The 20,976-nt window shown below is 43.3% G+C and overlaps 1 protein-coding gene across 3 annotated transcripts; it reads left to right on the top strand.

Moving 5' to 3' along the window:
* The first annotated feature begins 531 nt into the window (after window positions 1-531).
* On the top strand, window positions 532-20,976 carry LOC308285954 (scavenger receptor cysteine-rich type 1 protein M160-like). 3 transcript variants are annotated; one of them, XM_080726901.1, is made up of 13 exons: window positions 532-664; window positions 7,174-7,488; window positions 7,958-8,335; window positions 8,421-8,720; window positions 8,982-9,287; window positions 9,382-9,684; window positions 10,065-10,370; window positions 10,467-10,781; window positions 11,275-11,463; window positions 12,970-13,061; window positions 13,367-13,458; window positions 13,764-13,839; window positions 14,463-15,448. In XM_080726901.1, exons 1-9 carry the CDS (start codon window positions 541-543, stop codon window positions 11,325-11,327), a joined length of 2,400 nt encoding a protein of 799 aa, XP_080583027.1. In that variant the 5' UTR covers window positions 532-540; the 3' UTR covers window positions 11,328-11,463; window positions 12,970-13,061; window positions 13,367-13,458; window positions 13,764-13,839; window positions 14,463-15,448. The 3 variants fall into 3 exon arrangements, with proteins under 3 accessions (XP_080583027.1, XP_080583026.1, XP_080583025.1); XM_080726900.1 differs by lacking the exons at window positions 11,275-11,463; window positions 12,970-13,061; window positions 13,367-13,458; window positions 13,764-13,839; window positions 14,463-15,448 and adding exons at window positions 15,941-17,149; window positions 17,237-17,536; window positions 20,856-20,976; XM_080726899.1 differs by lacking the exons at window positions 11,275-11,463; window positions 12,970-13,061; window positions 13,367-13,458; window positions 13,764-13,839; window positions 14,463-15,448 and adding exons at window positions 15,941-17,149; window positions 17,237-17,536; window positions 18,848-19,364.

The raw sequence follows: 20,976 nt of genomic DNA, 5'->3' as shown, positions 1-20,976 counted from the left end.
AACATGCTCACCTAACCAATCAGAAAACATGAACAAATACACTGCGTGTCTGAATTCAATGCTGAGACTGTTTGTCAATCACTCACTGCCTGTATGCAACCCTGCGGTGTGTATGTGCGCGTGCACGAACGTTAGAGAATGGGCACGCGTGTGTGCTTTGAGGGTTCTGGTATTAGGCAACAGTGGTTCGCGTGGGAAACTTGTGGATAGATTATGTCTACTGAGTTTACTATCAAATTCATAATAGAAAGCACATTAAACTGCACTTTTGGCCCCAAAATGAGATTATTGTGATTAGTTTAATATGCAAGCTGCTATAAATTATTACTGTGTAGGCCTAATGTTTTGTTTTATTTATTTATTTATGTATTTATTTTTATGACAGCAGTGTGTTAAAAAGAAGAGAGAGGAGAAAAAAAAAACATTCCACTCCCTCAGCCAATCAAAACCACTGACTTCATCATGTTTCATGACCACTCACTTACTATGCTGAAGGGACTAGAACACAAATCATTGAGCAATAATCTTGTAACAGCCACCATGCATTTCAGCATTTCAACGTTTTTTATGTGCTGTTTAATGAAGAACAAAATGCAAAATTTGACGGTGCAAAACTGTCTCTTTTTCATATGGGTGTATACTCTGAACTTAATGCGTGCTGAAGGTAAGTCCATTCTCATTTACATGACACACTGTGTCGAGGGAAGTTTTTATCTTTTTGTTTTTTACGTGATCAAATATATAGGCACACAAATACAAATGATACATATTAGGAGGGATTTTATTGTTGTTTTGGCTCTGGACTTTGTACTTAAACCTCAAATATTGTCATGATCCTGCGAGAACAACACTCAGCTGAACATTTAAACATCACATCAACAACAGCAATCTATTCTTCATTCTATTGCTCATGAACTTTTAACAAGCATTAGATGAGAAGATGACATCCTGAGTCAGTGTTTCTCAACCTGTGGGTTGATGTGCATCAAAATTGTTTTCTCACTCAACAGTAAACAAACCAACAAAGTTTAAGTGTATAGAGGGTATATGCACATTTCTAAAGTGACAATTTGAAGACTTTTTAAAACCTCTAAAATGACAAATTAAACATTGGCCAAATTGTCAAATATTAGAGGCAGAAATTTTGAAAATAGAAGATCTACATGCTCACAACGCAACGCAAGGCGTTGTGAGCATGTAGATCTGCTATTTTCACAATACAATTTATTTTATTTTATGCCCAGTTCAAATATGATTATTTTGGGGATCGCAGCCTGAAAAGGTTGAGAACCACTGCCTTCACTAGTCATGCGCTGCTGGGTCTGTGACCTGAGTTGCACTTTTGGCAGCATGGCTCATGGGTGAGACCACAGATATAAAAAGGTAGACGCCTCTTCCGGCTCTCAGGTACCCGTCTCGCATTGATAGGCATGTTTGATTGGTAGGCTTGGAATTCTTCCGTGTGCGTAACAGACACAGAAGGTCGGTAGGCAATTCCAATAGAGTCCGATTGCAGTACTCAGTAAGGAGGCCGGCATTGGAGGAGGCGGGCATTGGAGGAGCTGGAGGCGGATTAGAAAGGTTCATAGTATCCAATAGAATCAACAGCAGACCTACAAGCTCACAACGCAAGCAAGCGCAACGCTTTGTGGGCTTGTAGATCGGCTGTTTTCGCCATGGATTATTAATTCTTATTGAACACAGGAAAATAACACGTTTCTTTAAAATAAACTATTTACTATATTAATAATATAGTAAATAGTTTATTTTAATATAGTAATAATAATAATACAGTAAATAGTTTCTACTATATTAATTATTTTAATAATAAATCAGCGGTGAGAGACACCCCGGTGGTCAGCAGCGAGGCCCCCGCCGCTATAGCCTCGGCGGAGCCGTTGACCGTCACCGGCGAGGCGAGGTGACAGTCATCGGCGAGGCGAGGACGAGGTGACCATCAGGTCTCCCGGTGGAGGGTCGACACGGTAGCCGTGAGTCAGCCGCCCTGCGGTGGCTGACTCACGGCAACGCGAGGCGAGGTGACGGTCATCGGCGAGGCGAGGTGACCATCGGGTCTCCCGGTGGAGGGTCGACACGGTAGCCGTGAGTGTCGACCCTCCACCGGGGTGTCTCTCGCCGCCGACAACAGGGCGACCGCAGCGGGCGGCGAGGGAGAGCAGCCACGAGCGGATCAAACATCCACCCTCTGCCCGGGGGAAAGTGCCTTTACGGCGGATACAACCTCCACCCTCTGCCCGGTCCTCCCCCCGCTCTGGAACAACCTTCACGGTGGATTACATGAAAAACATATCACTGTCCCCGAGGAGGCTGTTGAAGGTGAAGGTTGAGCGAGTGAAGGTTGTTGCAGAGCGGGGGGAGGACCGGGCAGAGGGTGGAGGTTGTATCCGCCGTAAAGGCTCTTTCCCCCGGGCAGAGGGTGGATGTTTGATCCGCTCGTGGCTGCTAGTGCTCTCCCTCACCGCCCGCTGCGGTTTGCCCCGTTGTCGGCGGCGAGAGACACCCTCTGTAGCCGGGGACAGTGAGAGGAGAGGCGGGGTGGGTGTGGAGCTCTTTCTAGCCGGAGATAGTGAAGGGAGAGGCGGGGTGGCCAGCTCCCTCTAGCCGGGGACAGTGATAGAAGAGGCGGCGTGTTTAAGCTCTCTAATAGCCGGGGATAGTGAAGGGAGGACCGGGGTGTTTTAGCTCACCCTAGCCGGGGACAGTGACAGAAGAGGCGGGCTGTGGAGCTCTCTCAAGCCGGGGACAGTGAAGGGAAGACAAGGGGTGGGACAGCGATAGGAGAGGGGGTCTATCACGGACACGGAGGAGGAGGGAAGGGGGTCCGGCCGGTGTTCCGGCATGGACCGGGGTGTCCAACCCTCCACCGGGGTGTCTCTCGCCGCCGACAACGCAGGCGACCGCAGCGTGCGGCGAGGGATCCCCGCAGGACGGCCGACTCACGGCCACCATGTGGGGGTCCCACGACCACGGCACCTCTCACGGACCTCCGCTGCCGTCACTCCGTGGTCGAGAGATTATTAATAATCATAATAATGTATAATCAATTAGAAAAAGGAGTAAGTTAAATGCGTGTCATTCTAATATTTGTTTTAAATAATGATTATTTAAAACAAATATTAGAATGACAAGCATTAATAATCATAATCATTTTATAATATAACCATTGAGAAAAAGGAGTTTTAGACTAACTTACTCCTTTTTCTAAGTAAGTTATAACTTACACCTTTTTCTCAATGATTATTAATGCTTGTCAATTATTTTATAATAATATAATAATTCAGAAAAAGGAGTAAGTTAAATGCTTGTCATTTATTAGTTTGACTCAGTGCAGGGGGCAGTAAGTTTGTTCAAACCTGTCTCAGTTTCATTCAGTTTCATTCAGAGCGTCATATACCTTTAAGAAATGGACACCTCCAAGGCCCGCCCCCTCCAAGGCTCCCTACAAGGCCCTCCAATGCCCGCCTCCTCCAATGCCCGCCTCCTCCAATGCCAGCCCCCTCCAAGGCTCCACCCCCTCCAAGGCTCCTGCGTACTGCAGTCGGACCCGTCTCGGCAATTCAGAGGCAGGTGGGGGCGGGTCTTTTCGTACGCAGCTCTTAAAAACAGCTGCAGGCATCTCCATATATGGGTAACTGGTCCAACACTTCCGCTTTTCTGCCTATCAAGTTGGACGGGTCGCTCCAATCAACTGCAGTGGTGGACGAGGTATCTAGCTTTTTATATCTGTGGGTGAGACAGCTGTGACCTCACAGTCAGTGACCTTGTGTTGTTTAACTCCAGGCTATGCAGGGTGAACTGTGGTGTTGTCTGCATGGGACAGAGGTCATACCTCTACCTATTAGGGTGAAAAGTTAGCTTTTTGATGGTCTTGTCTCGGTGAGTGTTGTTAAATCTAGGATGTCATCAAAGCACCTTTAAACCTTTACATCTCTCTTGGCTTTTACAGGGTGTCCTGTAGTGATGTGCGTATCGATATTTATATCGATATATCGATATACCCTGAGAATAATACCGTATCGATACTTTTGAAAAAGTATCGATACCCGCATTTTTTTTTTTTTTTTCTTAAAAAGACCTGCAAGAGCCGTCACTCACGCAGAAGGGAGAGGTCTTCCCTCCTGGCTTTCAGGCTTTGACGTGCAGTGTGCAAAGGCAAGCCGATCTACAAGTCCACAATGAGTCTCTGATGTAGATTCTGTGGTTTGCCACGCGACACCACCATACAGCGAAGAATAAATCAGCAGCATCTCTGATCTCTGCCTGTAACTTTACTGATAGTAGAATAAATCAGCAGCATCTCTGCCTGCCTGTAACTTTACTGATAGTAGAATAAATCAGCAGCATCTCTGCCTGCCTGTAACTTTACTGATAGTAGGCGCATACACACACACGGTGCTTCGAGAGTCGGTAGGCTTTTGACTTGCAGTTGCTCACTCAGTAGAATCTAAAGCACACATTAATCACTCAATGGATGATTCAAAATGGTAACAGGTCAAGCTGAAACGAGCGATTCATTTGATAGTGAAGGCAGACAGTTTACTCTAGTCTTGACTCGACCACCAAAAACGTAACCTGACTTTCGCCAGATAGTTGCAGCAGTGCGTAACGCTCTGCCTTACATCTGGGCTCTCTCGGACACACTCGATGTAAGGGGCGGGCCATTTTTTGAATTTCTGTAGCAGGTGATTGGATGTGGCCGTTTCTATCACAGTCTGGGAGTGCCAACTCCAACCACTCATATTGGCCTGTCTGCATGACGTTGCACCCAGAATCCGCCTCCTGGGTTTCCACGTGGTCTGCAATCAGACTCTATTGGCTCAGAGCCGCTCAGAGCCCGCCCATAGCTGCCGCTGATTGGTCCGGCCCGGGACTTTACGAGTGTTATCAACGCTGGCCGAGCAAGTCCAGATGGTAAAGCAGAGCGTTATATACGCAATGCTGCCACCATCTGGCGAAAGTCAGGTAACCAAAAACGTGATGTAAAACCTATGCATGGAATCTTACCCCTCACTGTAAAACTCCCCCACATTTCTCTTGTAAGTTGTAGCCTACCTTAATTTAATAAAAAAAAAAAAGATCCATTGGTTTAAATATTATTGCCCGTTTCATGTCATGGTAAAGATTCTTCCAACTTCCATAACAGCACAATGAGCACATTGTTGAAAAAACGTGTCTCCATTCTCCAAATAAGTCCGGGCTTGTATCTAAACCATACAGCTTTTTAAAATTAGGCTATAGAATAAAATAAGTATATTAATCATTAATTTGATCATGCAAGAGAGTGGATTTCTCAGCACCCACGGCTGGCGCATGTAGATATCAGTATCGTATCGATATCGACGAAATATATCATAATATAATAATATAAAAATATCGAATATCGTATCGAATTGGAAAAAAAATTATCGGCACATCACTAGTGTCCTGCAACCTGAGTTCTACAGTTTCACAGTCAAATGAGTTTGAAGGATAGTTTAATTTACACAGGGAAAACATAAAGATGTGTAGGCCTAAATAAAGACCAGGAACATGCAGCCTTACACATGGGTGGTATGTGTGAAAACCTGGCTTATGGACGGGTTTCTGGTCCACGTTACACTGATAAGAAGTAGATGCGTGCGCAGGTTCGGTACCAAAATTAGCCAATGAAACCAGCGCTCCCCAAAACAACAGGTTTGGGGATTGGTGGGAATTGATTACATGATACATTCAGCTGTGTATTTAGTCTCAATGTTTGTAAACAAGAAACCCGTCAATAACAGCTGACACAGGGAGGTTTAAATAGACACAGACTAACTGGACACAGGTGAGTACCATGGGCAATTAACAGATGATTTTTTTCAATAAAAAGCTGAAAATCTGAAATCTAACCATGACTATATGAGTATACAACACAAGACGGGTTATAAACAAAATTAGAAAATGGAGAAAGAAGAACACTAACAGACGAGAGAGTGTTTTCTGCTGGTGATTCAGTCAGAGTGTTTCAAAGGGTGCTTTCCTAAATGCGCACCGGAAGTGGTAGAGCGCTCGTTTTATGGTTAGATGTCACAGTTATTGTCCACGACATTGCAAGTGGCGCGAAGGCCAGCGGACCTTGGTCCTGCTCTTCGCGCCCGAGCGCCGTAGGCGCGAGTGCCCGCGAAGAGCGGGCCAGGGCCGGCTGCGCGAGTTACGAAGCCGTGGTGAATGCAATCGTTATATTTATGCCCAGGCCGTAAGGCCTGGGCAAGCCCACGATAAACGCCCGCACAGTCCAAGTGACCACAGCCGAGCGCTCCAGAGTCCAGACCTCCGCTCCAGCCAATCACAAGCCGCGCCTTCTAATTTATGTAACCCCGTCTCCTACGGTAGGAATACTCGCCACCCGGTGCGCATTTCCGAACGCACCCTTTGATACACTTGGACTGAAACACCAGAGGAAAACACCATCCCACTAACAGACATTGTCAGTGAAGTAATTTGTTGCAGGCTGCAATGGCAGAGTGGACAAAACAACTTAAGTGAGGATCTGTATCTCCATCCAGATGGCAGTAATGTGAAAGGATGATTGAGGGCGTGTTTCATATTGTCAGTGCTAATCTCAAAAGTCCTAAGAATTCACAGTAGTGGAACATAATTGAAAATACTTCTGGAAGTTTGGGTCCCATTAACTTTACTATACAGGAGAAAAAATACAAAAAAAAAATCTTCTGAATCCATTGCAAGCATTGTCTTGCACGAAGAATATATCTTGGGATAAAAACGGCTCCTGAAAAACTGTGAAAAGTGATGACTCCTCACTAAACCATAGTTTTGTGGGGCTGTTTTTAGCCAAATGAATGTTTTTTTGTGCAAAACAAATGCTTGCAATGGATTCAGAATCATGAAAAACCCCTAGATTGACCCTTCACATGTTATTTAAAGCTGATCAAAAGGAGTTGAAATCGTTTCTGTTGCAATTTGTTTGAGGTTAACCCCTTATAATCCATAAAATGCAAACATGTATTCTATGTATGTTTTTTATTGTTGTATACTGACAACAATAAAATGTAATGGACAATAAAGTTTTCTTTATCTTTATTACAAATAATAGATTTGGGTTGATTTGATTATTGTTTTTTAATGAAGCAATATGCAATTTGTACTACTTCCTCACTTGTCTCTGTACAGTGTACGATCAGGTCAGGTTGGTGGGAGGATCCAGCCGCTGTAGTGGTACTCTGGACATGAAGCCCCATCAACGGGGAGAGTGGAGACCAGTGATTGTTGGATCTGAGTGGAACCAGACCGCGTCAGCTGTAGTGTGTAGACAGCTGGACTGTGGCTCTGCTGTTTCAACAGAAAGGATTCCTGGTACCCCAGGCATGTTTGAACCTAAATGGTTGGTTACACCTCACTGTAAAGGCTCTGAGTCTGTACTGAGGAACTGTGTAAGAATGGATACAAGGAGTTTTTCCTCTGCCAGACTGGAGATCGTCTGTTCAAGTAATAATTGATAGTAATTTGTGTGTGTGCGTGCGTGCGTGCGTGCGTGCGTGCGTGCGTGTGTGTGTGTGTGTGTTTTGTTTTGTTTTATTTTATTTTAGTGTTTTTGTTTTTAATTGGCCTCTTGGTGACTTAAAATGTTGCTCGTAACTCTTGAACTTTGTCTAACAATTCCCTGTATAGGACATAGCAATTTCTTCAAAACACCTTTGTATCATACTATGTATCATACAGATTTCTCTATGTTCCATATCGTTGTAATGCTTTTCAAATTATGTGGAAGTGAAAATCATGCATTTCGTCCAATTGATCCCATATTTAAATTAAATGTTGCAGGACTTTGTCTGCTAGTCTCATCTCTCTCTCTCTCTCTCTCTCTCTCTCTCTCTCTCTCTCTCTCTCTCTCTCTCTCTCTCTCTCTCTCTCTCTCTCTCTCTCTCTCTCTCTCTCGCTCTCTCATTCCATCCAGAGTCTGTGAGGTTGGTGAATGGAAGTAGTTTGTGTTCAGGCCGATTGGAGGTTAAGTCTAATCAGTTGTGGGACTCAGTGTGTGAAGAGGACTTTGACAAGCAGGGTGCAGAGGTGGTCTGTAGGGAGTTTGGCTGTGGGTCTCCTTCAGTCTTCCATGGAGCGCTCTATGGAGAAGCGAAGGCTCCGATTTTGTCCAAAGAGTTCCAGTGTGAAGGCTGTCGAAACTCTGCATCAGCAACATTAGCTGATGTTATTCATCAGCTAATGGGTTTCCTATTAAACTCAATAAACTCAGACTCAACTAGAAACACCTCAACCTCAGAATCAACTAGAAACACCTGCTCACCTGACAAGGCTGTTGGACTCTCTTGTTCCGGTACAAGACAAATGCAGTTTTGCGTTTTTATAATGGAACGAAGTGATATAACATTTTTACTACTTACTGTCTTGTCTCTTTCCAGAGTATGATCATGTCAGGTTGGTGGGAGGAACCAGTCACTGTAAAGGTACACTGGAAATGAAACACCATGGAGACCGTAGACCAGTGGATGGTTGGTCTCGCAACGTCTCACTGAAGACCGCAGCTGTAGTGTGTAGACAGCTAGACTGTGGCTCTGCTGTTTCAATAGAAATAGTAGATTCAACAGAACAACCAGTATGGGACATTACATCTGTCTGTGATGGGTCTGAGTCTTCACTAGCGGAGTGTGTAACAAAGAAGTCAGATATGACCTCAACCAGACTGGAGGTGATCTGCTCAGGTAAAACAATCAACCAAGCGATTGATCGATCAATGAATCCGATTGATTATTATGTAGTCTATAAGGCTGATCCACAGGCTAAACTGTGCATTCTATCTCTCCATCTCGCCTGCCCTCCCTCCCCCTTCTCTCTCTCTCTTCTCTCTCTCTCGCTCTTTCTCTCTTCTTTCTCTCTTCTCTCTCTCTCTCTCTCTCTCTCTCTCTCTCTCTCTCTCTCTCTCTCTCTCTCTCTCTCTCTCTCTCTCTCTCTCTCTCCCTCAGAGTCTGTGAGGTTAGTGAAAGGGACTACTTGGTGCTCAGGCAGAGTGGAGGTGAAGTCTGGACAGTCGTGGGTCTCAATGTGTGAAGATGACTTTGACCAGCAAGATGCAGAGGTGGTCTGTAGGGAGCTTGGCTGTGGGGCTCCTTCAGTCTTCCAGGGGGCGCTCTATGGTGATGTAAAGACTCCATTGTGGACCAAACAGTTCCAGTGTGAAGGCAACGAGTCTATTCTTCTAGACTGTAGAACCTCAGGCTCAGCTAGAAACACATCCTCACCTGACAAGGCTGTCGGACTCGCCTGCTTAGGTAAATGACAATCAGGATTAGTTTGGATTATTATTTCATAATGGAAGTAGTATTTTTACTTAGTTTTACTGCTTACTCTCTTGTTTCTCTACAGAGCCTGATGATGTCAGATTGGTGGGAGGAACCAGTCATTGTAACGGTAGACTGGAGATGAAATACAAGAGAGAGTGGAGACTAGTGGATGATTTTGGATCCTACTGGAACCAGCAGGCATCAGCTTTAGTGTGTAGAAAGCTGGACTGCGGCTCTGCTGTGTACACTGACAGGATTTCTACTAGAAAAGATGTACCTGTATGGGTGATTAAGGCTTCCTGTGAAGGGTCTGAGGTGTCACTGAGGGAGTGTGGAGCATTGCGGTCTTTGAAATTTACCGGGAGACGGGAGGTGATCTGTTCAGGTAACACAAACAATGACAGTGATCTTTAGTCTGTTATCTTTGTTATTTCTTCTGTCTGTCTGTCTGTCTGTCTGTCTGTCTGTCTGTCTGTCTGTCTGTCTGTCTGTCTGTCTGTCTGTCTGTCTGACTTTCTATCTGTGAATGATTCGATACATATAATCAGCATTGTGTGCGTTCATTCGGGTGCTACTGTATATTTGACCCTTCTAAAACTTGTCATAACTCTTTTACCATGCGATGTAGCTCAACAGAATGATTTTAAATATAAATGACAAATGAGTGATTATCACCATCTTTCCTCTCTCTCTCTCTCTCTCTCTCTCTCTCTCTCTCTCTCTCTCTCTCTCTCTCTCTCTCTCTCTCTCTCTCTCTCTCTCCAGAGTCTGTGAGGTTGGTGAACGGGACTAATTCGTGTTCAGGCAGATTGGAGGTGAAGTCTAATCAGTTGTGGGTCTCAGTGTGTGAAGAGGACTTTGACCAGCAGGATGCAGAGGTGGTATGTAGGGAGCTTGGCTGTGGGGATCCTTTAATCATCCAGGGGGCGCTCTATGGAGAAGCCAAGACTCCAATGTGGACCAAAGAGTTCCAGTGTAAAGGTAACGAGTCTGCTCTCCTTGACTGTGGAACTTCAGACTCACCTAGAAACACCTTCTCACCTGACAAGGCTGTTGGACTCACCTGTGCAGGTAGAAGACAGACTATAGTACAAATGTATCGATTTGGTTTTGATTATTTTTGTATAATAATAAAATTATACTTTTTACTCTCTTGTCACTATACAGAGTTTGGTGTCAAGTTGGTACGAGGAACCAGCCGCTGTAGTGGTGAACTGGAGATGAATCACCTGGGACAGTGGAGACCAGTGGATTGGTACCGGGTGAACCTGAAGTCATCAGCTGTAGTGTGTCGGCAGCTGGACTGTGGCTCTGCTCTTTCAACACGAACAATTTACAGGGGCGAGGATTTGTATACCAGATCTCATCGTGTATGGAGGCTCAGAGACTCCTGTGTTGGGTCTGAGTCTTCTCTGAGGGAATGTTTAACAAAGTACACTTCGTCTACTACTTCCTCTGATATTCTGGAAGTGATCTGTTCAGGTAACATAAACAACAACTTTCTTTAACCTATTTTATTTTGAGGCGCACTGGCGTCAATCATTCAGCAGAAGTAGGGCGAATGTTGGGTCACATTGAAGATTATTTATTTTACGATATTGCTCTCCAGGCTAAATTTACACACGATACAGTTAACAAAGAAGAAAGGAGGTTATTTGAGGTGGCTGATGCTTATGATGACAATGTTGAGGATGATGATTATAATGATGATGATGAAATGAAATGTCCTTTTATGCTTACACTGAAAGAAATGATCCTGATGTCCAGTAGATGTAACATAATTAAATATTTTAAAAGTTACAATAACAAATTAAGTTTGTTCGTTTACATAAATATGTCCCGTATTATGTGAAATATCACTTGTTGAAAATACAAGAAAAGGTGCATTTATTCCTCAAATAGCTTTATTTACTTTAAACCAACCAATCTTGTTCAGTACACAAATTCAACTAATACAATCACGTAATATTTACAGCCAAACTCAACAATCAAAACGTACTAATTTCTACAGCCAAGGAACATCTGTAGAATTTATGTGATCTGCAACTATAGCAAGAAGTACACGCCCCTTTCAAAAAGTTTGAACTGAGAAGAAAGGAGAAGCAAGTCGTCAGCGTCGCCATGACAGAGAGCCTCGGATAAAGCTGCGTTTTATAACTTCAAGGTAAGAATTAAATTAGCTTACAAGCTTTGCATTTGATTGAGGTTCACGCAAGTGTTTATAGGATTGTTTTTTCTTAAAACAGCGGTGGCATGTTCTGGCAGTAGCTTGTATAGTCGAGTCAAATATTTTCACGGGCCGCGGCTGGAGGAGCCGGCGGTTCGGAACCGGGCAGGCGGTCGGTCACGTGGTGGTCTCGTGGCGGTGGTCGGTGCCTCTCGGGGCACCGCCGCCACCGCGAGCCGCCGCCACGGCCGGCACAACCTGCCCGGGGAAGGCCGTCGGTCGGCGGGCCCTATTCGCGGATCTCCTCAGCTGTATACGGTACTCGCCGCGGACCCGCTCCCCTCGGGGGGCGCCCCGACGAGCTGCCTCGGCTGGTGCCTAGCAGCTGACTTAGAACTAGTGGGAATCCAGGGGAATGTGACTGTTTAATTAAAACAGAGCATCGCGAGTGTCGACAAAATGCCATTGTTTTGCTGTGGGTATAACGTTGAATTGTTTTTGACGAGGGAAGTTAATTAGTTTGTAGTTTTTGCGCCTAAATCCCATGCATTGTGTTATGTAAGTGTGACAATAATGTCACGCAGCGTGGGTGTGTTTTTCGTGTCTTAAAAACGATTTCTTCGTGGAATGTAATGGTCTGTGAGTTTAACCAAAGATTTGGGACGTGTATGATATCTAGATAAACTGTTGTGTGTGGCAAGGACTGGACAGTCAGAACATGCACCGCTAACTTCAGTCTCTCAGACCTGTAACAATATACTTCCTTGTCTAGCCTGTGCTCTGCACATAATGTCAGCATCCCATAATAATCACACAACCACTGTACAGAAACACACAGTAAACCCCATGGATTATAGTGTGAGCCAAGTTATTAGAACAATACACCCCAGAATTTTAGTTAGATTAACCTCTGTGTGGGAGGCATGCATATTTGTAGGCAATGGGCTTCAAATGTACTAATTCATGGGTTGCATTTGTAGTCCTACACAGGCCATGTTGAGGACCAACACAGGTATAGATATTGGCATAGATTTTAGAACACGAGTTCTATGCTATTCAGACAAATTGAAACACCTGTGTTGCTCAACATGGGTCTCTATTGTGTATCATTATTTTATGCTTTAACTATTGTAAAATAGCAGATATACAAGCTCACAGCGCGGCACCGAGTGCCACACTGCGAGCTTGTAGATCTGCTATTTTTGACACGATTTTGACACGATTCCATGTGTCTTTTGAATCTTTCTAAGGTTTTTTTTGAAAAACCTATGTTTCTATGTCAGCAATCTGGCCAGCCATCGTCAAAGAAAAGGTCCTTTTAACATAAATGGAGCTCAGTTAGTCTGTTCTTGAGAGACTATACTATGTTGGTGGTGCTCAAACCTTTTCATTTGAAGCCCGCCTAGTTTAGTGCACCCTTTTCTCACCCTTGTGCTCAACTCTTTGCGCAGAATGGCCAGTCAGGTTTAATGAAGTATGTATGATTTTACTCTATTCACCCAGATTGCTGACGCCCACCCAATCGGTCCCCGCGGTCCCCGCAGAGAAAGGACACGCCACCCAAGCCAGTCGGTCTCCGTGGTCCCGTGTGACAGGTACAGAGGCCTAGCACACACTAACACAACCGTTTGACTTTAATGTAGGGCTGTCACGAAATTACATCTGTTTGGCTTTTAGGCTTTGAAGTTGCATATAACCAAAGGGACCTTTTAGGGTTCATTTGGTTCCATTTGAACACTGTCAGAGTTACAGACTTGTATGGAACAATTTAGACCCCCTAAAGGAACCCACAAAGTCCTCAGTGGGAATCCTCTTTGAGAACCATTACTGTGTTCAAAACTCTTTGCCCAAATGTCATGTTGTTTAACGAAGTATGTATGATTTTACTCTATTCACCCAGATTGCTGACGCCCACCCAATCGGTCCCCGCGGTCCCCGCAGAGAAAGGACACGCCACCCAAGCCAGTCGGTCTCCGTGGTCCCGTGTGACAGGTACAGAGGCCTAGTACACACTAACACAACCGTTTGACTTTAATGTAGGGCTGTCACGAAATTACATCTGTTTGGCTTTTAGGCTTTGAAGTTGCATATAACCAAAGGGACCTTTTAGGGTTCATTTGGTTCCATTTGAACACTGTCAGAGTTACAGACTTGTATGGAACAATTTAGACCCCCTAAAGGAACCCACAAAGTCCTCAGTGGGAATCCTCTTTGAGAACCATTACTGTGTTCAAAACTCTTTGCCCAAATGTCATGTTGTTTAACGAAGTATGTATGATTTTACTCTATTCACACAGATTGCTGATGCCACCACCCTCCCTGTGGTCCCCAGAGACAGGACACCACCCCACCCAGTCAGTCTCCCAGAGACAGGTAGAAGCCTAGCGTACACCAACACAACCATTAAAGTAACGTAAAGCCAAAGTAAAGGCCTGTCAGTCAGAAATCCAATATTATACATCTATCCAATATATCCCATTTTTACATTTATTTTTTCCCCTTACTTTTGAGGTCTGACTGACCAGCACACGACATCCTGACCATAAACTGGGCGTCATGCGAGCTTGTAGATCTGCTATTTTTCAATAGTTAAAGCATTAAATAATTCTAAGCCTAAATGGGTTAAAGGAGTAGTTCACTCCCAAAATGACTTTTTTTCCTTTGATTTCTGAGCCCTATGGTTAGGCTGAAGTGTCGCATGTAGCTCTTATTGGCTAACCATGATAGATCCAGACACCAGGCACAAGCCAACGCTCGCTCACCTCCCAGGCCTGGCTCTTGTCACTTTTTATTATTTAAAGACATTTGAAATAAGTGAAAATAGTCGCTCTACAATCTCACAACACGTCTCAAGATACATTGGGGCAACTTAACTCAAAACCAAAACCTCTAAACCTCTACCAAGTTTAAGTGTGCTTTAAATGCCATTACAGTGATAACTGATGATAAGTGCTCCTTTATATTAGCACATTCTCACTGTTGTCTCTATTTCACAGGTATTTGATGACAACGATGCTGTCGAGGTCCAGGAGGCCATCGCTAAAATGGTTCTGAAAATCTTGTCAGCCGGGGTACCGATGGTCGAGACAAAGCCTTGGGCGGGTATCGGCATCGAAGGAACAGAGGTCCTCTTCGTCCCTGATGTGGCAAGCCCTGAGGGCTAGCCTCTTCTTTTAATACTTCACTTCATGTGTCACAAGATTGTGCTTCTTCAATGTTATCTGTAATATTTGACTGATACTTGTGTACAATTACAGCACGGAAGTCAATTGAAGAATGTGCTGTGTGATTTCTAGACCTATGTGATGCAAAGGTTCCTTTAACATTTGTCTCATAATGACAGTCTTTGAAGACACAGCGCACAGTTTCCTTTTTTTTCAAGATGAACTCCAAGATGTTGGAAATAATCCTTCTCGTTGGAAAGAGTAGAACTGCAATATTCACACTTGAAACAAATGCCTTTGGTAGTTGACTTGTTGAATGTTTCCTTGACAAGTGTGACTTGAGGGCACCACAGGTTTTGATGGAGCAGGGGCAATCACATTGTAAACAGTTGTTACATTGAAGCGAAAATAGATGTTGAAATGTTGGATCTAGCCTCCATGAAAAAATTAGGCCCTACTGACCTTTAGAACACTTAAATATATTTGGAACCAGCCCTGAGGGCTGGCCTAGTCCTTTAATTTGGGACTTAAATCATACACCTTGGAGTCTTCTTTGTATCCAGCTCTAGAAATATCTTCTGGAAGACCTCGAATGTGAACTTCAACGGCTTCTGGTAACTGAGTTCCAACGAGTAGGCCCATCAGGCATGTGCACACCGTACTTCCAACATTTCAACATCTATTTTCACTTAAATGTACTATTTTTAGTTGTGTAATATGAAATGTACAATTTTTTGTTGTGTAATATGAAATGAAGCGCTGCACTGTACTGTAGCTGTCCTGAAGATTCAATGAGGAATAAATGTTATTAAACCTGACTCATGCTGGTGGTGTTCATAGGACAATATAAGCATTTACAGTATTTTCAGAAATGGCATAGTTACAATTTAAAAAATAAGTTATTCTTTAAAATGTATATTATTATTTATTAAATTAATGAATTGTATTATACTTGTAGATTTTACTGGACAATCCTTGTAGAGTTTATGAATGCAGACAATACTTAAAATTCCTTGTATATTTTACTGTGACAAACATTGTAGAATTTACTGTATAATTCTAATGGATTTTACTGCCTTAGATCTACTGCCGTAGATTTTACGGGAGAAGATAAGTTGACTACTTAAACAAATTAAGTATTTGATACAAGACATGTTCTAGTATAATTTACATAATTCCGTGATGCAATTGGTTGCATAGATTTTTTTTTTGTAAATGGGAAGAGAAATTTTTCTCAGTGTATACATTTTCTCAATCTGTCACCCTGCCCCTCTTTGTCTTTCTCATTCTCTCATTCTCTCTAACTCCAGATTCTGTGAGGTTAGTGAATGGGACTAGTTTGTGTTCAGGCAGATTGGAGGTGAAGTCTAATCATTCGTGGGTCTCAGTGTGTGAAGATGACTTTGACCAGCAGGATGCACAGGTGGTCTGTAGTAGAGGTCTTCACGGGTCCAATTTGAACTACCCGAACCCAAAAGGACCCGGGGGAAACGGACCCGGACCCATATGGCCCCGTCTATCATTTGGAATTTGAGAACCGTTACCCGATCAGCCCCGAGACGTGATGGATCCGATCCGAACGGCCCCGCCTGTTATTAGAAAAATTGGATCCGATACCCGAGCAGAACGAGAGATCCGAGACCCGAACCTGTCGCCCCGAAATGAAAGAATGCCAACGTTATTATATTAAGAGTTGTATCAGACATATTTCTTACCTAACGTCGCCACGGTGCTGCTGTTGCTGTCAGCGGCGCTGTGCCTCTCGCCAAAAGATGATCTTTTCCCAGACCAGTAAGTCAATGCGGACAGTTTGTAAATACAAATAAATCCATGTTTTTATTCCTTCTTATTTGGCTAGCCAATGCTAATGCTATCGTTTTCTGTCGCATGTGTTGTTCATTATATCTTTCTGCTTTGAGTGTCCATTTTGCTCTGCAGAGCATGACAACACGCAATGACAACTCCATTGTAAACCGTTAACCAAAACGTTACGTTAATATCTTTGATAATAATAACAATCCAACTGATACAGTGAGTGTTGTTGTGACTGAGTGAGTTCTACTTCTCAGTTCTCACAACCAATGCAACAGATTACATGCTGCATCTTTAGTGCCATCGTGTGGCGTTATCTATTTGGTGCAGTTGTTGCGTTCACTTTCACTTCAATCTCGGCTCCACTCGGGTAACAGGAGATACCCGGGGAACCGGGGCAGACGGCCCCGGCCCCGGCCCGCCCCGCGGTAAAAGCTAGAAAACGGCCCCGTTACCCGGCTCGGTTCGGTTCGGATCGCGGGTAATTTCGGATCTCGGGCAGGTCCGAAGACCTCTAGTCTGTAGGGAGCTTGGCTGTGGGTCTCCTTCAGTCCTCCAGGGGGTGCTCTATGGTGATGTAAAGACTACATTGTGGACCAAAGAGTTCCACTGTAAAGGCAACGAGTCACTTCTCAGGGACTGTGGAACCTCAGACTCGACTAGAAACACACACTCACCTGACAAGGTTGTTGGGCTCACCTGCTCAGGTAAAAGTCAACCTACACTATTTGTTTTTTAGTATTGTATTATAATGAAGTAATATGAATTTTTACTACTCACTTGTGTGTGTTCAGAACCAGACGATATCAGGTTGGTGGGAGGAACCAGTCGCTGTAACGGTACACTGGAGATGAAACATCAGGGAGAGTGGAGACCAGCTGCTGGTTGGCTTGACCCAAGGGCAGCAGTGGTGTTGTGTAGACACTTGGACTGTGGCCGTGCTATTTCAATGAGGAAGCCTCCTGGCAAATCTGAACCTATATTGTGGATTGCATCATCCTGTGATGGGTCTGAGTATTCACTGAGGGAATGTGCAACAAAGGAGCCTGGTAGTGGTTCACACTTAATCAACAGACTGGAGGTGACTTGTTTAGGTAACACTACAACATTAACTTCAACACTTTTAGTGTCTCATTAATTTAATCAATCAATCTGTGTGTGTGCGAGGAAATGAAGGATGGCTGGTAGGGCTGAGACCTTCCCAAATCTGGAGTCATCCATCATATGTTAAAGACTTACACAATAGATGACTCATAACACAGCAAGCATTAGATCCATATGGAGCCCTACCATTCCATTCCATGTAGATCCTATGGTTAGATATATGATTAGATTTTCCCCAAAATGTCTGTTCAGGGGGAAACTTATTCATTGATGTCCTAATAATCAGACAACACCCAAAGGCAAGAATACAAAATAGTAATCTAAAAAGTTGTGAAAATAGCCGATCTACAAGCTCACAACGTGGTGCAAAGTGTTGTGTTGTGAGCTTGTAGGTCTGCTGTCTTATCTCTCGTTTGGGTCTCGAGCTAAAATGTTTGGGAACCACTGATCTAGAAGGTCTTCAAAAGGAGTTATACCACAGGGGGGGCACCAAATCTCTGAGAGAAACATTAGAAAAAAATAACAGATCTACAAGCTCACAATGCCAGCATTTTTGGTGAAGAGTTTTGGTGTAGAGGATAAAAAGAGCAGACTAAGTACGGAGTGAAAGGTCATGTTTACCATGTATTGACAGGTTAAAGGTGTTTTCAGTGATAATGAAAGTGGCCGGGGGTCATCTTGTTCCTTACTGGCCTTACAGCGTGGAAATGTTTATTTTTTTATAGATCTTTTACACCATTATAATGTTCTCATTTTGATCATTAGACCCAATCACTGAATATCGCTAGGCCTACATCTCCAGCTTCACGATATGTATGATACTGATTTACTACGAGACTGTGGCATTTCATGAGTTCAGTAGTTTACAATCAAGGCATTTAGCAGACGTTCTTAATTCAGAGAGACAGTGGTTCTCAAAACTTTTATTTTGACCATCATAACTAAACATCATAACATAACTACGGCCATATACTCTACCCTGATTGGTGGAGGACTGGCTGGCCACCTCTGAAACCTGAATCTAGCTATGCTCGTGGCTCGTAACATGGGCCATGGTGGAAGTCCTTATATGGTCAGCACACATTCTAGTGAGGAGAATTAATGGAAAATGTACCAATTAAATCTTAATTATTTGAATGAAATACAATCACTGAATATACCTTGAAGTGGTTCAATGTCTGAAATACACAATTTAAAATCAAACCAAGACTGATGACAGTGCTGTCAATCAAGTCTATGAAACTATGAAAAAGGTTTAATCTGCAACACAATTTTCTGTCCCTGTTTCATCTTTCTCCCAGAAAAAGGGTCCTTGGCCTGAAAAACACCTGAAGACCACTGCCTAATGAGATCAAAGGTCTTTGGCATGTTTTATCTGCTATTTCAACCAATCGCCATACAGATAAAACAACCTTCCCCAGCTTAAACATGGTTTCTGAGGGCCAGCACCAGGAGCTGCAGCCTGCAGGTGTTAAAGGTTTCCAACTCCTCCATCACCTGCTCCATCAGCCACAACACCCAGGAGGCTTCTTCCACTTCACCTTCAGTGGATCATCACACAACCAATGTGACAACTTAAAGACCCAGTGAAATCAGAAATAAGTTTTTCATACTTTTAGAGCATATCTGTAGTGATAATATGGCCATACGTAACACTGGATGCCAAAAAAGTGAAACATTTGAGTATTTGTGTATTATAATGAAACAATTAGGCCTACAGCCCTAAGTCCAGCCCCTAAACAAAAAACGTCCATCAGTTCAGAATGATTGACAGGTGCCTGTGTCAATCAACTTTAACTACTTGAATTCAGCTACTCCCCGCGAGCCGCTGGTTCATGTGGTTCTCCTGTCCTTTAAAGACTGTTGTTCTATGGCCAATTCAGAACTCGTTAATTATGTTTGGTTGTGTTTAGATTTATTTAGATTAGGTTCATTTGTGATTGTCTAATATTTTAGAATGTATTTTCTATTAATTATTATTTGTAATAAATATATATTAAGTTTTAAATTCGGTTCCCCTTCTCATTTATGTTGCGGCCCTTATACCCCTAGACAAAAGGTTTGGCCAATGTTTGGCCAATGTTTGACCAGTTTTTAGACTTTTTACCAGCTTGCAAAGATGGTCTACATACAGATCGTCAGCCAGCGCATTTCGTCATTTTGCGTTACTTTCTCCTCATTGGCTGGCCTCTATAGGATATATAATTACTTTTGTCATTTCTTACATCATTTTACAGCCTTTAGCCAATGAGGGAGCTGCGTTCTCGGTGACGTCACCAACTCAGCAAGGCTAGCCTCAAGGCACAAGCTGGTATAAAAAGATTTTATCATTTTGTCGTTATATATGAGAGATGGAGATTCGTACTAATACACACAAATTGAAATGTAGGAGCGGTTTGCACCCCTCAAAAAAAAAGGTCAGGATGAAATGTTTCATTTTGCTGTCTTAAAATGTGTTCCCGGGACTTGACCTCATGGTGGCAGACATCATACGAAGGTACAGACTTGACCTCATGGTGGCAGACATCATACGAAGGTACAGCCACCACGTCCCACCAGCCTCTTGACACCACTGTAGAACACTGTAGGCTTTGTTTAAGCCCATAGCATATCATGAGCTTGTAGATCTGCTATTTTAGAAACATTGTGACATATATATTTTTATTTTATTTTTGAAGCTCAAATCTTTCCTCCTGGAACAAAGGTTAAATTGAAATACAATTTAATTTCATGTCTTGCTTATACAATATGAGTATATTGTAGTACTAGATTAAGTGTTTTGTAATTTTTTAGGCCTATGGCTCTGTAGGAGGCTATGTGTGTCTGTGTGTATATAGCCTGGTGTTGCTTGAAAAGCCTTGCAAATGCTGCAATCTGGCAAGTGGAGTTCCTTGAAAAAAAAAAGAAAAGAAAAAGATCCAAAAGGATTTAGACACTTCCACAAGAAAACATTCTCAATCCTGTACAGCGCAGACGCCAAGCTTGAAAACTCGCTAGATTCTCCGCTCAGACTTAGCCAACAAAGCTGCAAGGTTATAATGTCTTTCTTTTTACTTCTAATTAGTTTTCAAAGCTGAAAAGGTTTAGTTTAGTAGAGTTTGTGTTAGTTTCAGGTTTTTATTTTTTTATTTTATTTTTTTATTGCAACAGCCAGGGGCAAGATTCAAAAATATCTGTGTGTAATATTCATTTGAAAATGGCTCGGCTGTGCAAAAGTAATTCATATAACTTGTAAAACTCTTGATTCCAAGTAATAAGTAATGTCATATTTTTTTCAAAACCTGAATAACTTGCCCAACAATGGCAAAGACCACCTGGACAACGAACCACAGGAGAAGCATGTCCCACGCAGCACAAAGGGAAGTCATACGGACGTGATGCCGACAAGGATGGTGAGGACGCTGATCAACATGATGACTGTTGCGCTGGG

The sequence above is a fragment of the Nannobrachium achirus genome, assembly GCF_963921795.1.
Source record: "Nannobrachium achirus genome assembly, chromosome: 5".
Taxonomy (NCBI): Eukaryota; Metazoa; Chordata; class Actinopteri; order Myctophiformes; family Myctophidae; genus Nannobrachium; species Nannobrachium achirus.
Note: the sequence above shows the minus strand (reverse complement) of the source record. Positions and strands in the feature narration are given on the sequence as shown.

Excerpts from the sequence above, each read along its gene's own strand:
- LOC308285954 (XM_080726900.1), top strand. The coding sequence starts at position 541 with ATGCATTTCAGCATTTCAACGTTTTTTATGTGCTGTTTAATGAAGAAC. Across the intron at positions 8,336-8,420 it reads TGTTGGACTCTCTTGTTCCG|AGTATGATCATGTCAGGTTG; the intron begins GTACAAGACAAA and ends GTCTCTTTCCAG. Across the intron at positions 8,721-8,981 it reads ACTGGAGGTGATCTGCTCAG|AGTCTGTGAGGTTAGTGAAA; the intron begins GTAAAACAATCA and ends TCTCTCCCTCAG.